Raw genomic sequence first — 15280 nt, 5'->3', positions numbered from 1 at the left:
ACAATTGCTAGGCGGCTTTAAAGTCGCTACAGCATCCCTCCTGGGCTTTTTTTTTTTTTTTTTTAACTCTCAAGAAGCTGGGGGACGTATAGCCAGTAGGGAAGAAAGACTAGCAAGCAAGACTTTAGACGACAGCTCGATCGGAAGCCAGACGGGAGTAAGGGTGGTGACGGGGTGGGAGGGGCGTGCAGGAAGGGAGCTCGAGGCGTCTGCGCAGAGCCCATGGCTGGAAGTACGGAAGGCGGGCGCGCACACGCCGCCGTGCTACGAGGCACTTGAGCCGTAGCCAGTCCTTCCCGGCTCCGGCTCCGTTGCGGCTGCGCGGTGGAATCACTGGCGGCGATTGGCCCAGGGGTGAGAGGGGGCGGGAGGTAAGGGGAGGGAAATCGGTCGTCCTCGGCGCGCGCCCGCCCGCGGCAGGGGAACCGAGGGGGCAGGAAGGAAAGCTGTTCCCCGCTGCGTTGTTTTGGGCTCAGTGAGCCGAAAGGGGGAGGGGAGGAGAGGGAGAAACAAACACTACGTAGCGGAGGCTGCGCGCGGCCTTCGTGCCTGCGTGCGTACGTGCGTGCGCTCGCTCGCGCGGGCTCAGTGCTGGCGCGTGAGGCGGAGGCGGGCGGCGGCGGCGCCTGCGCGGTCGGGCTCGGTCGACGGTTCGCAGGGGAGGAGGCGGCGGGAGGCGGAGGAGGCGGCGGTGGCGATGGAGGTGAAGCGGCTGAAAGTGACCGAGCTGCGGTCTGAGCTGCAGCGGCGGGGCCTGGACTCGCGCGGCCTCAAGGTGGATCTGGCGCAGCGGCTGCAGGAGGCGCTGGACGCCGAGATGCTCGAGGACGAGGCCGGCGGTGGCGGGGCCGGGCCCGGCGGGGCCTGCAAGGCGGAGCCTCGGCCTGTGGCCGCGTCGGGCGGTGGCCCGGGCGGGGACGAGGAGGAGGACGAAGAAGAGGAGGAGGAGGACGAGGAGGCGCTGCTTGAGGACGAGGACGAAGAGCCACCTCCTGCCCAGGCCTCGGGCCAGGCCGCGCAGCCGCCGCCGGAGCCCCCGGAGGCGGCAGCCATGGAGGCCGCGGCCGAGCCCGATGCTTCCGAGAAGCCGGCAGAGGAGGCCACGGCCGGGTCAGGTGGGGTAAATGGTGGCGAAGAGCAGGGCACCGGCAAGGGGGAGGAAGACGAGCCGGAGGAGCGGAGCGGGGACGAGACACCAGGATCCGAAGCTCCGGGTGACAAGGCCGCAGAGGAACAGGGTGAGGAGCTGGTAGCGGAGCCCGGCTCCAAACTGCCCCGACCCAGCAGTCAGCCATGCACTGCGGGGTCCGTTTCCTTGTTCTCGCTTGCCCGAAAGCGCAAGATTCCCATCGCCTTTTGGTGGGACTCTCTCCCCAGGGGAGGTGGCTTTCATTCTCTACCCACCTTTCTGGAGGGTTTGACTGCCTCTGGCGGCCCCCCTCTCTGCAAGAGGGAGCTTCCTGCCTAACTTGGTTCCTTGGCGGTGGTGGATGGAAGTGAGCGATTTTGCATGCGAACTGCTTGTGAGCTACCTGTGGAGCAGTCTCCCGCCGTATTGGTTATCTTTTCCTAAAGCGGGAATGCGATGAGAAATTGGCTGTTGCAGGGACAGCCAGACAGGACTGTTGGAGGCTTATGGCCTTTGGGTTACCTATTGGTATTTCCGCCTTAAAAATATTAAGCAATAGGCTAAGTTCGCCAAAGTCCGCTCCATCACGTTACTGGCGCTTGAGCCACACAGTGAATCTGAAAATCTAACCTTGCTCCTGCTTTAGCAGCCTGTGGTTTGAGGGTGTGGAGTTTAATAGTTAACTAGTGAAGGGAAAGTCTTAATCTAGTGCGTTTAGAGTAAGTTAGTTAACACCAGTTGGCTAGATGTTTTACCTTGCTTGAATTCTTATGATTAAGTTTTAATTTTTCCACTGAGTCTGCCGATGGACAAATTTGTGGATTGGCTGTGCACTTAAAGCATTTTTAAATTTTAGGTCCCTGACTTCCTGAATTGGAACTATTGAGGTGTCGGTGGGTTCACGGAATAACCTCGTGGAAGAGAGTGTGTAGAGTTGCCCAGGGAGTTAGTGACCTTTCTCTCTCTTCTTTTGAAGTGATTGGATGGTTAGACCAAATCCGTAATTATCTGTGAGAGTAGGCAGGAAAACTAGAGGTGCTTCCAAGTCTTGCTGTGTAGTGGGGTGCCTTAATTCTTACAGTACATTTTTTTAGGCTGCTATAAGTAATCATGGTATAATTGGAACCCTTTCTAAGACAGTCACATGCAAGTTGCAGATTGTTTGTTCTGTGTCCTGGAACAAAAATCCCATTACATAACCTTTGACTTCGTGTGTATCCCAAATAGAAGATAAAAAAGGTTGAGGGATAAAGGACCGCTTTCAGGAAATTATTGTTGAAAACCTTAATGTTGCAAACTACAAAAGCTTGAAGAAAAAGTCCAGTTTTTTTCCCTCTTGCAGAGAATGTTGCTAAATATACGACAACACCTTTCTACCCCAAATTATGTGCAGTAAAGATGCAGTATTATTTATGGGTCTCTTGTGACTTAATGGTTTGCTCTTGGCAACCTTCAGTTACAAAAAAAAAAAAAAAAAAATTCCATGATAGAAGTACAGCTGTGAATATGCACCTGAGTCTGTTTGCTGTACAAGTAAAAGCTGTGGATGGCTGTGCATTGTAAAGCTGGAAAGGCAAACTCTTTAAAAAAGACACATACGCTCAGGCTTCTGTATCATGAAGCTGTGGGAAAATGTTGGAAAATGTGTATTAAGTGCCTAGTTCACATCCAAACCTGACAATCAAGAGTCAAAATTAAATTAACCTATGAAATTCTTTAAAGACTTAGAGGATTTTTTTAAATGTCATATTGGTGGGGAAATCTGCAAGTTTGACCTGATTTAAGCAGATAAATTTAGAATGCAAAAATTGTCCAATTTTTATCAACTGCTTGACTGTAATTAGCCCATAATGTCCATCCTTTTTTCTTTTCCATTCTTTTCTCTTTTCTTTTTTCTTCTTCTTTTTCTTTTCTTGTCTTGTCTTGTCTTTTTCTTTTCTTTTTTCTTTTCTTGTCTTTTCTTTCTCATGAAATAGTCAGCCAGTAACAGGAAGATGATCTTTGGAAATAAAACGTTCTGTGGATACAGTGGGAAGAACCTGGCTATTCTGATTAGACAGCTACTCAGCCCCTTTAGTTTCTATTGGTTCTGAGCTTATTCTACGCTCCAAGACGAAAACTGATTTTCTTTCCCTCCTTTTTGTAGGAGATGACCAAGATAGTGAAAAGTCAAAACCAGCAGGCTCAGATGGTGAGCGGCGGGGGGTAAAGAGACAGCGGGATGAGAAGGATGAACATGGCCGAGCTTACTATGAATTCCGAGAGGAGGCTTACCACAGCCGGTGAGGGAAACGTCCCCTTCATTGAAAGGGGTGTCTGCTCTGATTTGTTATCTCCCTGACGTTGACTGGAGAGTGTGGAAAGAGGGGTGGCTTAAAAATGCAATAGACTTTTCCAGGCGTAAGTTTCAGATTGAATCCACTCTGAAAGCTCCTGTTGCTCTTTTCTCGTTTGCTGATAGAAGCTGTCTGCTGGAATTTTATATTCACTGATAGTTTAAGACTTGATACAGACACCCCTCAAAGAAGAGGGCTTCGGATACACCGTATTTGCTTTTCTTTCGTACCTATAGCTCAAAGTCTCCACCACCCCCTGAAGAAGAGGCAAAAGATGAGGAGGAGGATCAAACTCTTGTGAACCTGGACACGTGTATGTATAAGGCAGACAGGTTGGGGTTTTCAACCAACCCAAAGTGGTTTTGGAGATTAAAACTTCATGGCCTGCGAATTTTAAGAGATTTAGCAATAGGAGACTTTGTATCCATTCTTGACACCTGGGTAGATTTGTGTTCTGTTGATGATTTTCAAGTGTTGGGCTTTGGAATAAACAGATTGTTTCTTCCTAACAGATACCTCGGATCTCCATTTTCAAGTGAGCAAAGACCGCTATGGAGGGCAGCCGCTTTTCTCAGAGAAGTTCCCCACCCTTTGGTCTGGGGCAAGGAGTACTTACGGTGTGACAAAGGGGAAAGTCTGCTTTGAGGCTAAGGTAGTGTATACAGCTCATTAAGACCATTTGTTTATTAAATTATTTATTAGACTGCTACGTACTGGTTCCTGCCCCCCAGTATTTTATTAATGCAGAAAAGGCACCACACTTGAATGATAACCTTAGCTTCGGTAACCGACAGATTGACCCCCGTGGCTTTGGTTTAAATTCACTGATCGCTGGTATTCTGAGGTTGAGTTGTGACAGTTGTTTTCAGTTGATACAAAAGTCTTGTCTTTCCAGCTCAGACTTTGCTCCTGAGTTGGTCAGAGTATCTGAGAGTTCCTTTTCTGACTTGGCCAGGTAACCCAGAATCTCCCGATGAAAGAAGGCTGCACAGAGGTTTCTCTGCTTCGAGTTGGATGGTCTGTTGATTTTTCCCGTCCACAGCTTGGTAACGTTCTTTTTAACTGAATCGTTAGTGTTTGCTGCCGTGTCGTTTATTCCGTGGGAAATTTGGGTATAGGTAACTAATTTGCTGTCTGTTCTAGGTGAGGATGAATTCTCTTATGGTTTCGATGGGCGAGGACTCAAGGCAGAGAATGGGCAATTTGAGGAATTTGGCCAGAGTTTTGGGGAGAATGATGTCATTGGCTGCTTTGCTGTAAGTGCTCCTAAAAGTTGTGGATTCTTAGCGAGAAGTGAGTAGAGGGCACTGGGAATTCAACTTGCTTCCTAACAGCTGCTGTCTTCTATGCATTTAAAAAAAACTTTTTTTTAACGTTTACTTAACGTTAAACACAGAGCATGAGCAGGGGAGGGGCTGAGAGATGGAGAGAGACAGAATCTGAAGCAGGCTCCAGGCTCTGAGCTGTCAGCACAGAGCCCGATGTGGGGCTCGAACTCACAAACCACGAGATCATGCCCTGAGCCGAAGTCAGACGCTTAACCGGCTGAGCCACCCAGGCACCCCACTCTTCTATGCATTTGATGTATTGTTTGCTTAGTTGTGTTTAGCAGTCTGTTTTGTTTTGTTTTTCTTTTAAAGGTTAAATTGCAAGATTTAATCAGTCTCAACTCCTGTAAGGTCTTGAATGCTCTTGTTTGTTGTCACTGTAGAATTTTGAGGCTGAAGAAGTAGAACTTTCCTTTTCCAAGAATGGAGAAGACCTAGGTGTGGCATTCCGGATCAACAAGGAATCCCTGGCAGAACGGGCCCTCCTACCCCATGTCCTCTGCAAAAATTGTGTTGTAGAATTAAACTTTGGTCAGAAGGAGGAGCCCTTCTTCCCACCACCGGAAGAGTTTGTGTTCATCCATGCTGTGCCTGTCGAGGAGCGTGTGCGCACTGCAGTCCCTCCCAAGACAATAGATCAGTGTGAGGTATGCCAAACGGTGTGCAAAACTTATGCTTTGGAATGGTTGGCTTGAAGACTTTTCTTAAAGCTTCACTTGACTGGGCAGGTGATGATGTTCTTAAGTTGGGCTTTATGAACCTGACCCTCACTTAGTTTTCATGGCATTCCTGGTTCTGTTTACTTGTAGGTGATTCTGATGGTTGGACTGCCTGGATCTGGAAAGACCCAGTGGGCACTAAAATACGCAAAAGAAAACCCTGAGAAAAGATACAATGTCCTGGGAGCTGAGACTGTGATCAGTCAAATGAGGGTGAGTTGCTGGGAGAGGTGAGCTGTGGTATTTGCTCTGGAGGTTCCAAGTAAATGCCTATAACCCTTTCCTGGTGGAGTTGGTCTTAATATATGTTTAGGGCTTTTTTTTTTTTTTTTTTTTTCTGTGTTGTCAGATTTCTCAAAGCAGATAAAACCTTGAACATGTCCAGATCAAGATGGAAATGACTCTTAGGGAGTGGATAGCATGCATTCACAGCATTGAGGAATAGGAATGATATGCTATGACTAGCTATGAAAGCTTTGATCGCATTAAAAGAGGTGGCATTTACCAGTGACTCTTGGGTTTTAACTTGCTGCATAACTTCTTGTGTTTCTCTTCACTTCCTCTTGAACTCATCAGATGAAGGGGCTTGAGGAGCCAGAGATGGACCCCAAAAGCAGAGACCTTTTAGTTCAGCAAGCCTCCCAGTGCCTTAGTAAGCTGGTCCAGATTGCTTCCCGGACAAAGAGGAACTTCATTCTTGATCAGGTATCGTTGAAAACATTGACAAGAAACCTGATTTTACAGACGGTCCAAAGATGAAAGATTTGGCATCTGTTTAATCTGATAAAACGGCTTACAGTCCAAGCGGGGTGCGTATGTAGAGGGAGACAGAATTAAGGATCAGAAACAGGTTCCCTAAGTATGACCGAGTGGTTGTGTTCTATGACTGAGTCATAATGTTTTTGGAATTCAGGGATACCTTTTTATTCGTGTTTTTACCAGAGAGTATATGGACCAGACTATAAAACACATAATAGAGGCAATGGGAAGAGAGGTGGAGCTTGTGTGGATTCCTGGCTCCACCACTTAACTAGGTTTGTGGCCTTTGACGAGTCTTGGTCTCTGAGTCTCAGTTTTTTTGATGTGCGAAACGGAGTAATACCTGTCATATAGAGTTTGAAGAACTAGAGGAAATTGTGTCTATAAGACCCCTAATTTCTTGCTTCACTTGTAAAAGATGCTCAGTAAGTGTTTCGGTTGAATACGAGTGGTAATTTTTATTCCTGAAACATCTCTTGTTCTTTCTGTCCCTAGTGTAACGTGTACAACTCTGGCCAACGGCGGAAGCTGTTGCTGTTCAAGACTTTCTGTCGAAAAGTGGTGGTGGTTGTTCCTAATGAGGAAGATTGGAAGAAGAGGCTGGAGTTGAGGAAGGAAGTGGAGGGAGATGATGTGCCTGAGTCTATAATGCTGGAGATGAAAGGTGGGCTAATGTTACACAAGTTAGGGAGCCTGTCCTTGGTCAGTGCACACCTTTCCAAGGCCTCTTAGCACTTGGAGCGATTCTCCCCATCTAAAGTGTAAATCTGGCGGCACCTACCTGGCTCAGTCGGTAGAGCATGCGTCTCTTGATCTCAGGGTCATGAGTTCGAGTCCCGGGTGGGACATAGAGCTTACCTGAAAAATAAAAGTGTAATCCAAAGAGTAAACTAATGGTAAATTAAGAGTAAATCAAGGAAGCACTTGTAGGTAAATGAATGAGGAGAGTAACTGGAGAAGCAGTAACTCCTTTTTTTTTTAATTTTTTTTTTTTTTAATGTTTATTTATTTTTGACAGAGACAGAATGCAAGTGGGTTAGGGGCAGAGAGAGAGGGAGACGCAGAAGCAGGCTCCAGGCTCTGAGCTATTAGTACAGAGCCTGACACGGGGCTCGAACTCACGAGCTGTGAGATCATGACCTGAGCCGAAGTCGGACGCTCAACCGACTGAGCCACCCAGGCGCCCCAGCAGTAACTCCTTTATTCATTCCAGAGAAGATACAAAAAGTGAGGTAGTGACTGACCACAGGGTGATTAAAACTCAAAGCTGAGGCTTTGTTGATTCCATTATTCATTTAGTAAAAGTTTCAGGGGTGTTCACTGTTTGTCCAGTACTCTTTTAGGCATAGGGGAATAGTGAATTAAATGAAGCTTTGTCTTCATTGAATTTATATCTTAAGGGGGAGGGGGGGAGTTTGGAGTGAACAATCTTACCAGTATGTCTTGATTTCTAATATCACGTTAGGCTTGTTTCTTTGTTTCGGTTTTTGGTGTGTGCCTGAAGTTTTTAATATAATACAAAGCCTTATATAGCAGCATCTCCATGAGGCAGAATTAACCATCTTGATTGATCCCACTTCCTGCTGTTCCCTTGTTCCCTCTAGAGTGTGATTTTTATCCCCCTTTGCTGCCTTTAGCTTCTGTCATCCCACCTGTCTGCTCGGCTACTGGCTCTTCAACTTCTGATAGTGCCCAGGCATGGGAGCTAGTTACACATCTAAGAGCTGGATTCTCCAAGTTGACTCAGAATGAACCATGCCAGTCCATAACTGATTCAGGTCCTTGGAGGAATTTAGTTCAGTTTTATAAAACTGAGGGCTGACTGGCTTCATCTCAGGATCAAGAGAGCCCCATAGAGCTGAATTCCACTGAGACTCACCCTCAGAACTTGATGTCTAGAGACCGGCTAATGTGCTGGCCCATCATGCACAAGTGGTAAATGAGGCCGCTTGTACTCTTGTCTCCTGTTCTCTCCTCATATAGATAAGTAAATGCTTTTTGGTTTGGGTCACTTTCTCATGGAGTCTCTCTTAGCATGTTATCTAACCAACACCAAAATTTCCTCAGTTATTTTTAGCCTCCGGCTACCTTCATCTGTCCTGATAAGAAACTTTCACCCAATTCACTGTTAATTTATTACGGATCCCTTGAGAACTGGTAAATCTAATTTGCAAGTAGCCCTTTGCTTGGGACTGTTACAGTTTAGGGGAAACTTCTGATAAGCCAGTGGGTATGAACCCAGCACCTTCACGTGCATAGAAAATCCCATTCTTCCTACAGCGGGGTTTTTGGGGTGAGATCTTGCATGTGTATGCGCTTTTCAGCTCCCACAAGCTTCTCCCTTCCTCTTACAGCCAACTTCTCTCTGCCTGAAAAATGCGACTATATGGATGAGGTGACCTACGGGGAGCTGGAGAAGGAGGAAGCTCAGCCCATTGTCACTAAGTACAAGGAGGAGGCAAGGAAGCTGCTGCCCCCCTCCGAGAAGCGGACAAACCGCCGAAACAACCGAAACAAGCGCAACCGGCAGAACCGAAGCCGAGGCCAAGGCTATGGTGAGTTCCGGGGACCTGCCAGCCCCCCTGCCTCAGTCTGTTCTTTGTGCTGCGCACGGCAGGAGCCACAGGGAAAGGCTAAGGAAACCAAGTCCAGTCCCAGACAATGAGGAAGTACCTTCTATATTATAGGAACATATGCTTCCTGTGTCCTTCCCTCCCCACCAACCACCTTCTTGCACTTCTTCCATAATCCTTCAGCAAAAGGGAGTTACTTTTCAACAAAAATGTTTGTGTCCTCGAAAAGCGTTTGCGCAAGCTTCCCGTGCAGGTGTCTTTTCGTTCTTAAATACGAGCCCCACACTTTACCTCATGCTTCGCTTTTCCAGTATGTCCTCAGGACTTACGCAGTGAGGTTAGATTCCCAACCCGAGTTTTCTTGCTGCCTTTGTCTGTTGGATCAAGCCAGCTGTGCAGACCAGAAAGTGAATGCATTATTCAGTAATTTGGGGGGGGTTCCAAAGTAAGTTAAGCTAGTAGTAGAATTCACTTCCCTCCTGCATGTCTATCTAGTTTGTCAGTTAACCCCACAGTGTGCATTCACTTGACCTTAAAAATGTGTGTGTGTGTGTGTGTGTGTGTGTGTGTGTGTGTAAGTCAGCAAAGCTTCTGAGTGTCTGCTGTGTGCCAGGCACTGGGAATACCAGGTTTCTGCCCTAAGGAGCTTGTTATTTAGACTTTGTTTTTCATTCGCATAAAGTAATGGGTCTGGGGTACAGGATAGCTGGGGTCCCTTCCAAGACTGAAAGTCCGTGATTCTACGAATGGCAGTTTTTACTTCTGTTTCTAACTCTGCCATGTATCCTTTTGCCATCTTAAATGTTTTGCAGGAATTGGGCAGGTTCCAAAGCAAGGTGGCTTGGTTTTCTTGTGTCTCTATTTCTCTGCCCACCCCCCCCCCTTCAGATTCTTTAAAAAGCTCCTGGCTGGTGCCTTAATTACCACCGTGTGAGCCTGACAGAAACAGGCTTCCTATTCCCCCAGAATTGCCTTTGGCTCCGACTTTTTGATTTCCACTCAGACGTGGAGCCAGGACCCCATGCCAGCTGTGTGAGCGCGCTCTCCATTTCTCTTCCAGTGGGCGGGCAGCGCCGAGGCTACGACAACCGGGCCTACGGGCAGCAGTACTGGGGGCAGTCTGGAAACAGAGGGGTGAGTGCAGCTCTCCTTCTGCTCCTCCCTCTGGGTTGTGATGGCCATTCCTACTGGCTTGGGGGAGCAGAGTGGTTTGGGCTGTTTTCTCAGGGCTTAGGGTTTTGCCCATTTAATGTGTTCCTCTGGAAGAATTTATTCTGGGAAGATTAAGTCTGTTGATAATGTCAAGCTCTGATGTGTGTCTCACTCAAAACGGGATGGCAGTGGATCCTGACGCCCAAAGCCCACCAGTCTTCGCTTCTCCTTTCTCAGGGTTACCGTAATTTCTACGATCGATACAGGGGAGACTATGATCGATTCTACGGGCGGGATTACGAGTACAACAGATACAGAGACTATTACAGACAGTACAATCGGGATGTGAGTATCCTCAGGATGGGGGCGGGGGTGGCAGGACTAGAGGAATGAGTGTCCTGCCTCTCCGTGCTTGGCCAGCTGTGGCTCTGAGTGATGGGGTTTCCCCTCTCTTCTAGTGGCAGAATTACTACTACCACCCCCAGGACAGAGACCGATACTACAGGAACTACTACGGTTACCAAGGGTATCGGTGAAGCCCCTGTCATGCTCGCCTGTCAGCCATGAAGCTGAATCTCTAGGGGTGCCAGGCACCCCCCCAAAACACAACCAAGGAAAACAGGGGCTGTTCGGGTGGGGCTGAGCTGCCGGGGAGGGGCGGTGGGGGGGAGGGTGCGCAAGCAGGGGCAGGGGAGGGGGGAGGTGGAAACGACAAAACTGTACATTTTTTTTAAAAGTTTGTTGAAAAGAATATTGTCTTATTCTATAAAACATTTCAAACCTAGTTAGATATTTGTAATCAAAAAACATTTGTGCAGAAAGCGGCACTTAGGGCTGCCTGTCCTGTATCCTGCGGTTGGACAGGAAAAGAACTAAAAATGTCACCCTTCTGACATTCTAAGGCAGCTGGACTGGCAGCCAAGGAAGGGAGAGCGGAGGAGGTGGTGCGGAGAGGGCGGGGACGCCCATGAGGGCGCTCTCCCCGGAGCAGGCAGGAGTGGGGACAGAGGGAGCACTTGTGACCGGGGCAGTGAAAATAAACGATTGGCTCTTCTCAATCACTTGCACCAACTAACCGTTTGTATTTTCTTTACTGACCTTTCCCTCTTGGGATATCCGGTCTGGTGGGCTGGGAGGCCAAAGCATCCCTGTCTCCCCTTTCCCGTGCCTCGTGCTGTTTGGCTGAGGCTTGGAAGACCACCCGTCGGGCGGCTCCGTTCTGGAGGCTTCCCAGGCCAAGGAGGCACGGGGACCGTTCGTGATTGCAGGGCAGAATAGCCGGCACCCTCCATGTACCCGTTAATGAGTTTCCATAGACTCCTGGGGGAGAAGGGCATCGAAGCCCTCAGCCTGGAAGATTGTGACTTGCCAGTCTCTACTCTGTCTTCCAAACTTGAGACAGGCGGGAAGTCCCTGAAATCATCTCTGTTAGAGCATCTGTCCTCTTATAGTGCGAGAGAAGGAGCGTTTCTCAGGGTTTCAGCTCACACAGAAACGAAGCAGGATTCTTTTCACTGCAGCAGGAGATGTATATAGGTGAATCCTGTGGTGTGGGCTACCAGGCCCAGGTGCTGAGAATAGCAACTATTTTATACAGTGTGGAGGGCATGAGCCCTACTGGTTTTTTTGATACACAGGTAGAGAGTGAATAGGAAAGGGGGGGGGCGGGGGGCGGGGTTGGGGGGGTGGGAGGCAGCTCGGAGTGGGGCTGCTGAACTTGGGGAAGAGCGAGAATGTGAGTGCGTGTAATGTGTGCATGAGAGGGAGCGCCCCCTCCCAGCATCTTCAAACAGGATTTGTCTGGGGGTGCTGTCCCTGCATGTCCCCACAGAGGCCTCTCGCCGAGAGACTTCTATTGGGATAGTGTTTGTTTGTAACTTTACCAACCCCCTCCCAGTTCTTGATGAACAGCTTCAGGTTGCTGGGCTCGAGAATATGGGTGGGACATGAGAATGCTCTTTCAACATTCAGCTTCAGTTTTCATTCATCTTCCTGCTCAGCATTCTGTCAGCCTAGAACTTACTCTGCACACACCATGTATTGCAGCACTTGCTAGTGAGGGAAGACCCAGGGTAGCGTTGTGTTACTTACCAGACGATGTGTCCATTTCCTCCCCTGGGCAGTTCTCTGCCGAAAATTCTGTGCTGAGATTTGACCTTTCCCTCCCTCCATTGATACCTCCATGCAGCCCTTCCCGAGGCAGGCAGGCCCACATCTGGTCCTCTGGTCACCCCCTGCCCGATACACCCTTCTGCCCTACAAGTACCTCTGACCCTGAGGCTGGAAGAGGGGTGCTGGCACGAAGGAAGTTTGCTTGCTCCTAACAATGTCCTTTCTCCTGGCGCCTGCTTTCTTGTGGTGCCATCATGGATCTGTGTGAGGCAGTGAGTGAAGTGATTGCATGAACCTTTCTGTAACCCGCTCACTTTTTATCGTTAAGGGAGTTTGAGAGAGCTTTGCTCGTAGTGTCAAGGCAAGGAGGCAAAAACTGGAGCCCAAAGAAATTCCCTTAGGGCCAGATTATGTCACAACAGAAAATTGAATTTTGAGGCAGAAGTTGCCATCCCTTTTCAAATGTTCAGTCCTCCAGCGAATAGTATCTTTTTAGAGTCTCTCACATGGTTTGGGTGTGCTAGGCCCTCAGGGCCGGCAGTGGGGGGGGGGCAAAGAGCTTAAGCCGATTGGGGGGGTGGGGGGAGCCAGGGGAAGGTACCTGCTGTTAATTTTTGACACCAGAAAGTCATCTTTAAAAAAAAAAACAAAAACGCTGTTTTTCTGATGGATGGAGAGTGAAACTGCCACATCCTTGTTGGTTTAGCCCAAGAGATCCCTTGCAGCAACTGTAGATGTCTGGGTTTTGTTTCTGTCTTTTTATTGTGGGGAAAAAAAAAAAAAAAAAAAAAAATTTGTTACGGGGAAAATGTGGATTTACCAAGAGGGATCCCTAGCCTTGTTTTCCTTAGAAGACTTGTTTAGTGTTTTATCAGACGTCTTTTGTAGTTGTTGTAGATGGAAATGCTTGTGAGAAAAACAAACACCACATGGAGCCTGTAAATGTTTTTGCACAACCTGTAAAGCATTCTTGGAAGTGGCCAGTAAAAAAGGGTTTTACCGTTTAAAAAAAAAAAAATGTAACTGTGTCATTGTTTACATCTGTAACTTTTTCCTCCCCTGTTCTCATTACATCCTGGCAAAAATGTAGGCACCGTAGCTTCCAATTTTAGAATAAATAACCATTTGGATTGAATTCACCCTATCTCCTGTGGCTGCACTGACTGGGGTGGAGTGTGTCATGGGGGGGGGTGGATTGACCGATTTCTGGTGCTGCTTCCTCAAGTCATACTGGGTCCAACCAAGGCTGGTTTTCCTCTTGCGTGGCTCTTACTCCCTTCTGATTCTACTATTCACTTGATGATTGTTAGCCTCCTTAGTGCCTGCTTCTGAGCGCCTGGGCCACTGGAGTAGAAGAAAATACATGATAAATCATGATCCATTTGGCCTGTACTAAAACCACTCAAATGCTTAAGGTTCAAGGTAAAGCCGGTTCCATTTGGGAGCCAAGTAAGTTTATTAATGATTAGTTGCCACTTAGGAGGAAAAGCCTTCCTATACCATGGAAGATGTTAGCTAGGGCTTATTTTGGGGAATGAGAATGTCACTTGAATTAACAAAAGCACCACCGCATTACTAGCACTAACTGATCCTAATTGTAATTCTAATACATGTTCAAGGACTCATTAAGGCTGAGACCCTACAGGCTCACAACCCCAGTTTGGGAACGGTTGTGCTGTAACAGATACAGGTCCTGCTCTAACTCCTCCCTCTGTACGAGACAGATGTTCAGACCCCAGGGACCTACAGCTGTGTATATATATATATAAAGGCTATCCTTGATTTCAGTGTTTGCCCATACTCTGGGATATTTAAAGTTACTCAGTGTTAGAGCTAATTAATAAGTTTTAGTGGTTAATTATAGTTAACGTCTGGTCTCTGGTAACCTCTTAAACCCCCTTTTTCCCCAGCTAGGGCTACAGCCATCACCCCCAATCTGAGGAGTATGAAAGTTGTGCAGAAAAATTAAGCAGAGGCTTAAAACAACACACACACAACTCCTATCAAGACTACCTTTATTGAGCACTTCTGGCTTTTTACCAAGTCTGAACTTATGTGGAAATTTTCACTTACTCTTCTGGAGTTTGCCCAACACTTTGATGCAGTAGAAAAAGAGCAAGGTTCTTAGTGACTGCTCTGCATTGCTTGCTACTTAAGCGTATATAGTACAATCATTCATTAAATATTTGAGTGCCAGCTATGTGCCAGACACTTTCAGGATGCAGGGATTAAAATAGACTTGATCCTTTCAGGAGTTTTCATGAAACACCCAAGAAGAAACTAAAGCGGACTCCTGAACAGAATGAGGGTAGTAGGGTCCCCACTGTAGGATGAGGTAATGAATTAGATTACCTCCAGGGCCTGTTAGGGCTCAGAAATTCAGCAGCAGCTGGAAAGCTGCTGTTCCTGAAGGTGCCCCAAGTTCATCGGGTGCCCCTGGACCTGTGGATACATCCGTAGGAGACTAAGTTCGGTTCCTGGTAGAATGCCCTTTATTCCCTTGGTTTCCTCTCTGCATTCCTGTACGCTTACTGTCTTACTGCGTGAAGGAAGTGGGGGTGTGGGGAAGCTGGGGGTGATGGCTATCCCTAAAACAGGTCACCCTTCTGTTACTTCAGGGTGGCTCCTCCCTTCAGCACCCCCCCCCCATTCCCCACCCCCGCAAAGTATATTCCAGCAAGAAACATGACCTAGGCTTCCTACAGTTAGGATGTATTCCTGAATTTGGGGGATGTTGATAGTGCATAAGAAGCAGACACCCTCGGACTGTTAGCTTACCTGCCTTGGCCCAGGTCCCACCTCCATATGTTCGCCCTTGGAAGGAAAAGGCTTTTTTCTAGAAGAGCATTCTGGGCTTCTAAACCTCCGCCAAGTTTGAATCTGGGAGGCGCTCATGAGACCTTAAGCCTTAGTTTTGGCATCTGGCCAGACAGCATGCTGGGACCACTACGAAGGTTGGTAGGCACACGAGGGGCGGGGACGTTGTTTCTGGCGGATGTGACCGAATGGGTCTGAGAGGGAAAAGGGAACATAGTAAGCTCTACCAGGAAGCCCAAACTGAAACAGTTTCGGGCTTATCCAGCTCCTAGGGACACCAGGAGGCAACCAAGGAAGGGCGCCTGAGAGGAACGGCGCCGGGCATTGACCGCACACTTCTGTTTACACTCCAAAG

The 15280-nt window shown here is 48.0% G+C and overlaps 1 protein-coding gene across 2 annotated transcripts; it reads left to right on the top strand.

Annotated features, from left to right (window-relative positions):
• The first annotated feature begins 407 nt into the window (after positions 1-407).
• Positions 408-13243, top strand: HNRNPUL2 (heterogeneous nuclear ribonucleoprotein U like 2). Of its 2 annotated transcripts, XM_058689311.1 has the most exons (14): positions 410-1238; positions 3276-3411; positions 3702-3778; positions 3978-4117; positions 4421-4511; positions 4609-4721; positions 5177-5440; positions 5603-5725; positions 6089-6217; positions 6767-6935; positions 8626-8826; positions 9905-9978; positions 10234-10341; positions 10455-13243. In XM_058689311.1, exons 1-14 carry the CDS (start codon positions 698-700, stop codon positions 10530-10532), a joined length of 2244 nt encoding a protein of 747 aa, XP_058545294.1. In that variant the 5' UTR covers positions 410-697; the 3' UTR covers positions 10533-13243. The 2 variants fall into 2 exon arrangements, with proteins under 2 accessions (XP_058545295.1, XP_058545294.1); XM_058689312.1 differs by lacking the exons at positions 9905-9978; positions 10455-13243 and having other exon boundaries at positions 408-1238; positions 10234-10308.
• Positions 13244-15280: the final 2037 nt, after the last annotated feature.

This window comes from Neofelis nebulosa, chromosome 10, assembly GCF_028018385.1.
Source record: "Neofelis nebulosa isolate mNeoNeb1 chromosome 10, mNeoNeb1.pri, whole genome shotgun sequence".
Classification (NCBI taxonomy): domain Eukaryota; kingdom Metazoa; phylum Chordata; class Mammalia; order Carnivora; family Felidae; genus Neofelis; species Neofelis nebulosa.
The sequence above is the reverse complement of the archived record's forward strand: the minus strand, read 5'-3'. Positions and strand labels throughout refer to the sequence as shown.

Excerpts from the sequence above, each read along its gene's own strand:
- HNRNPUL2 (XM_058689311.1), top strand. The coding sequence starts at position 698 with ATGGAGGTGAAGCGGCTGAAAGTGACCGAGCTGCGGTCTGAGCTGCAG. Across the intron at positions 6,218-6,766 it reads GGAACTTCATTCTTGATCAG|TGTAACGTGTACAACTCTGG; the intron begins GTATCGTTGAAA and ends TTCTGTCCCTAG. Across the intron at positions 6,936-8,625 it reads TATAATGCTGGAGATGAAAG|CCAACTTCTCTCTGCCTGAA; the intron begins GTGGGCTAATGT and ends TTCCTCTTACAG.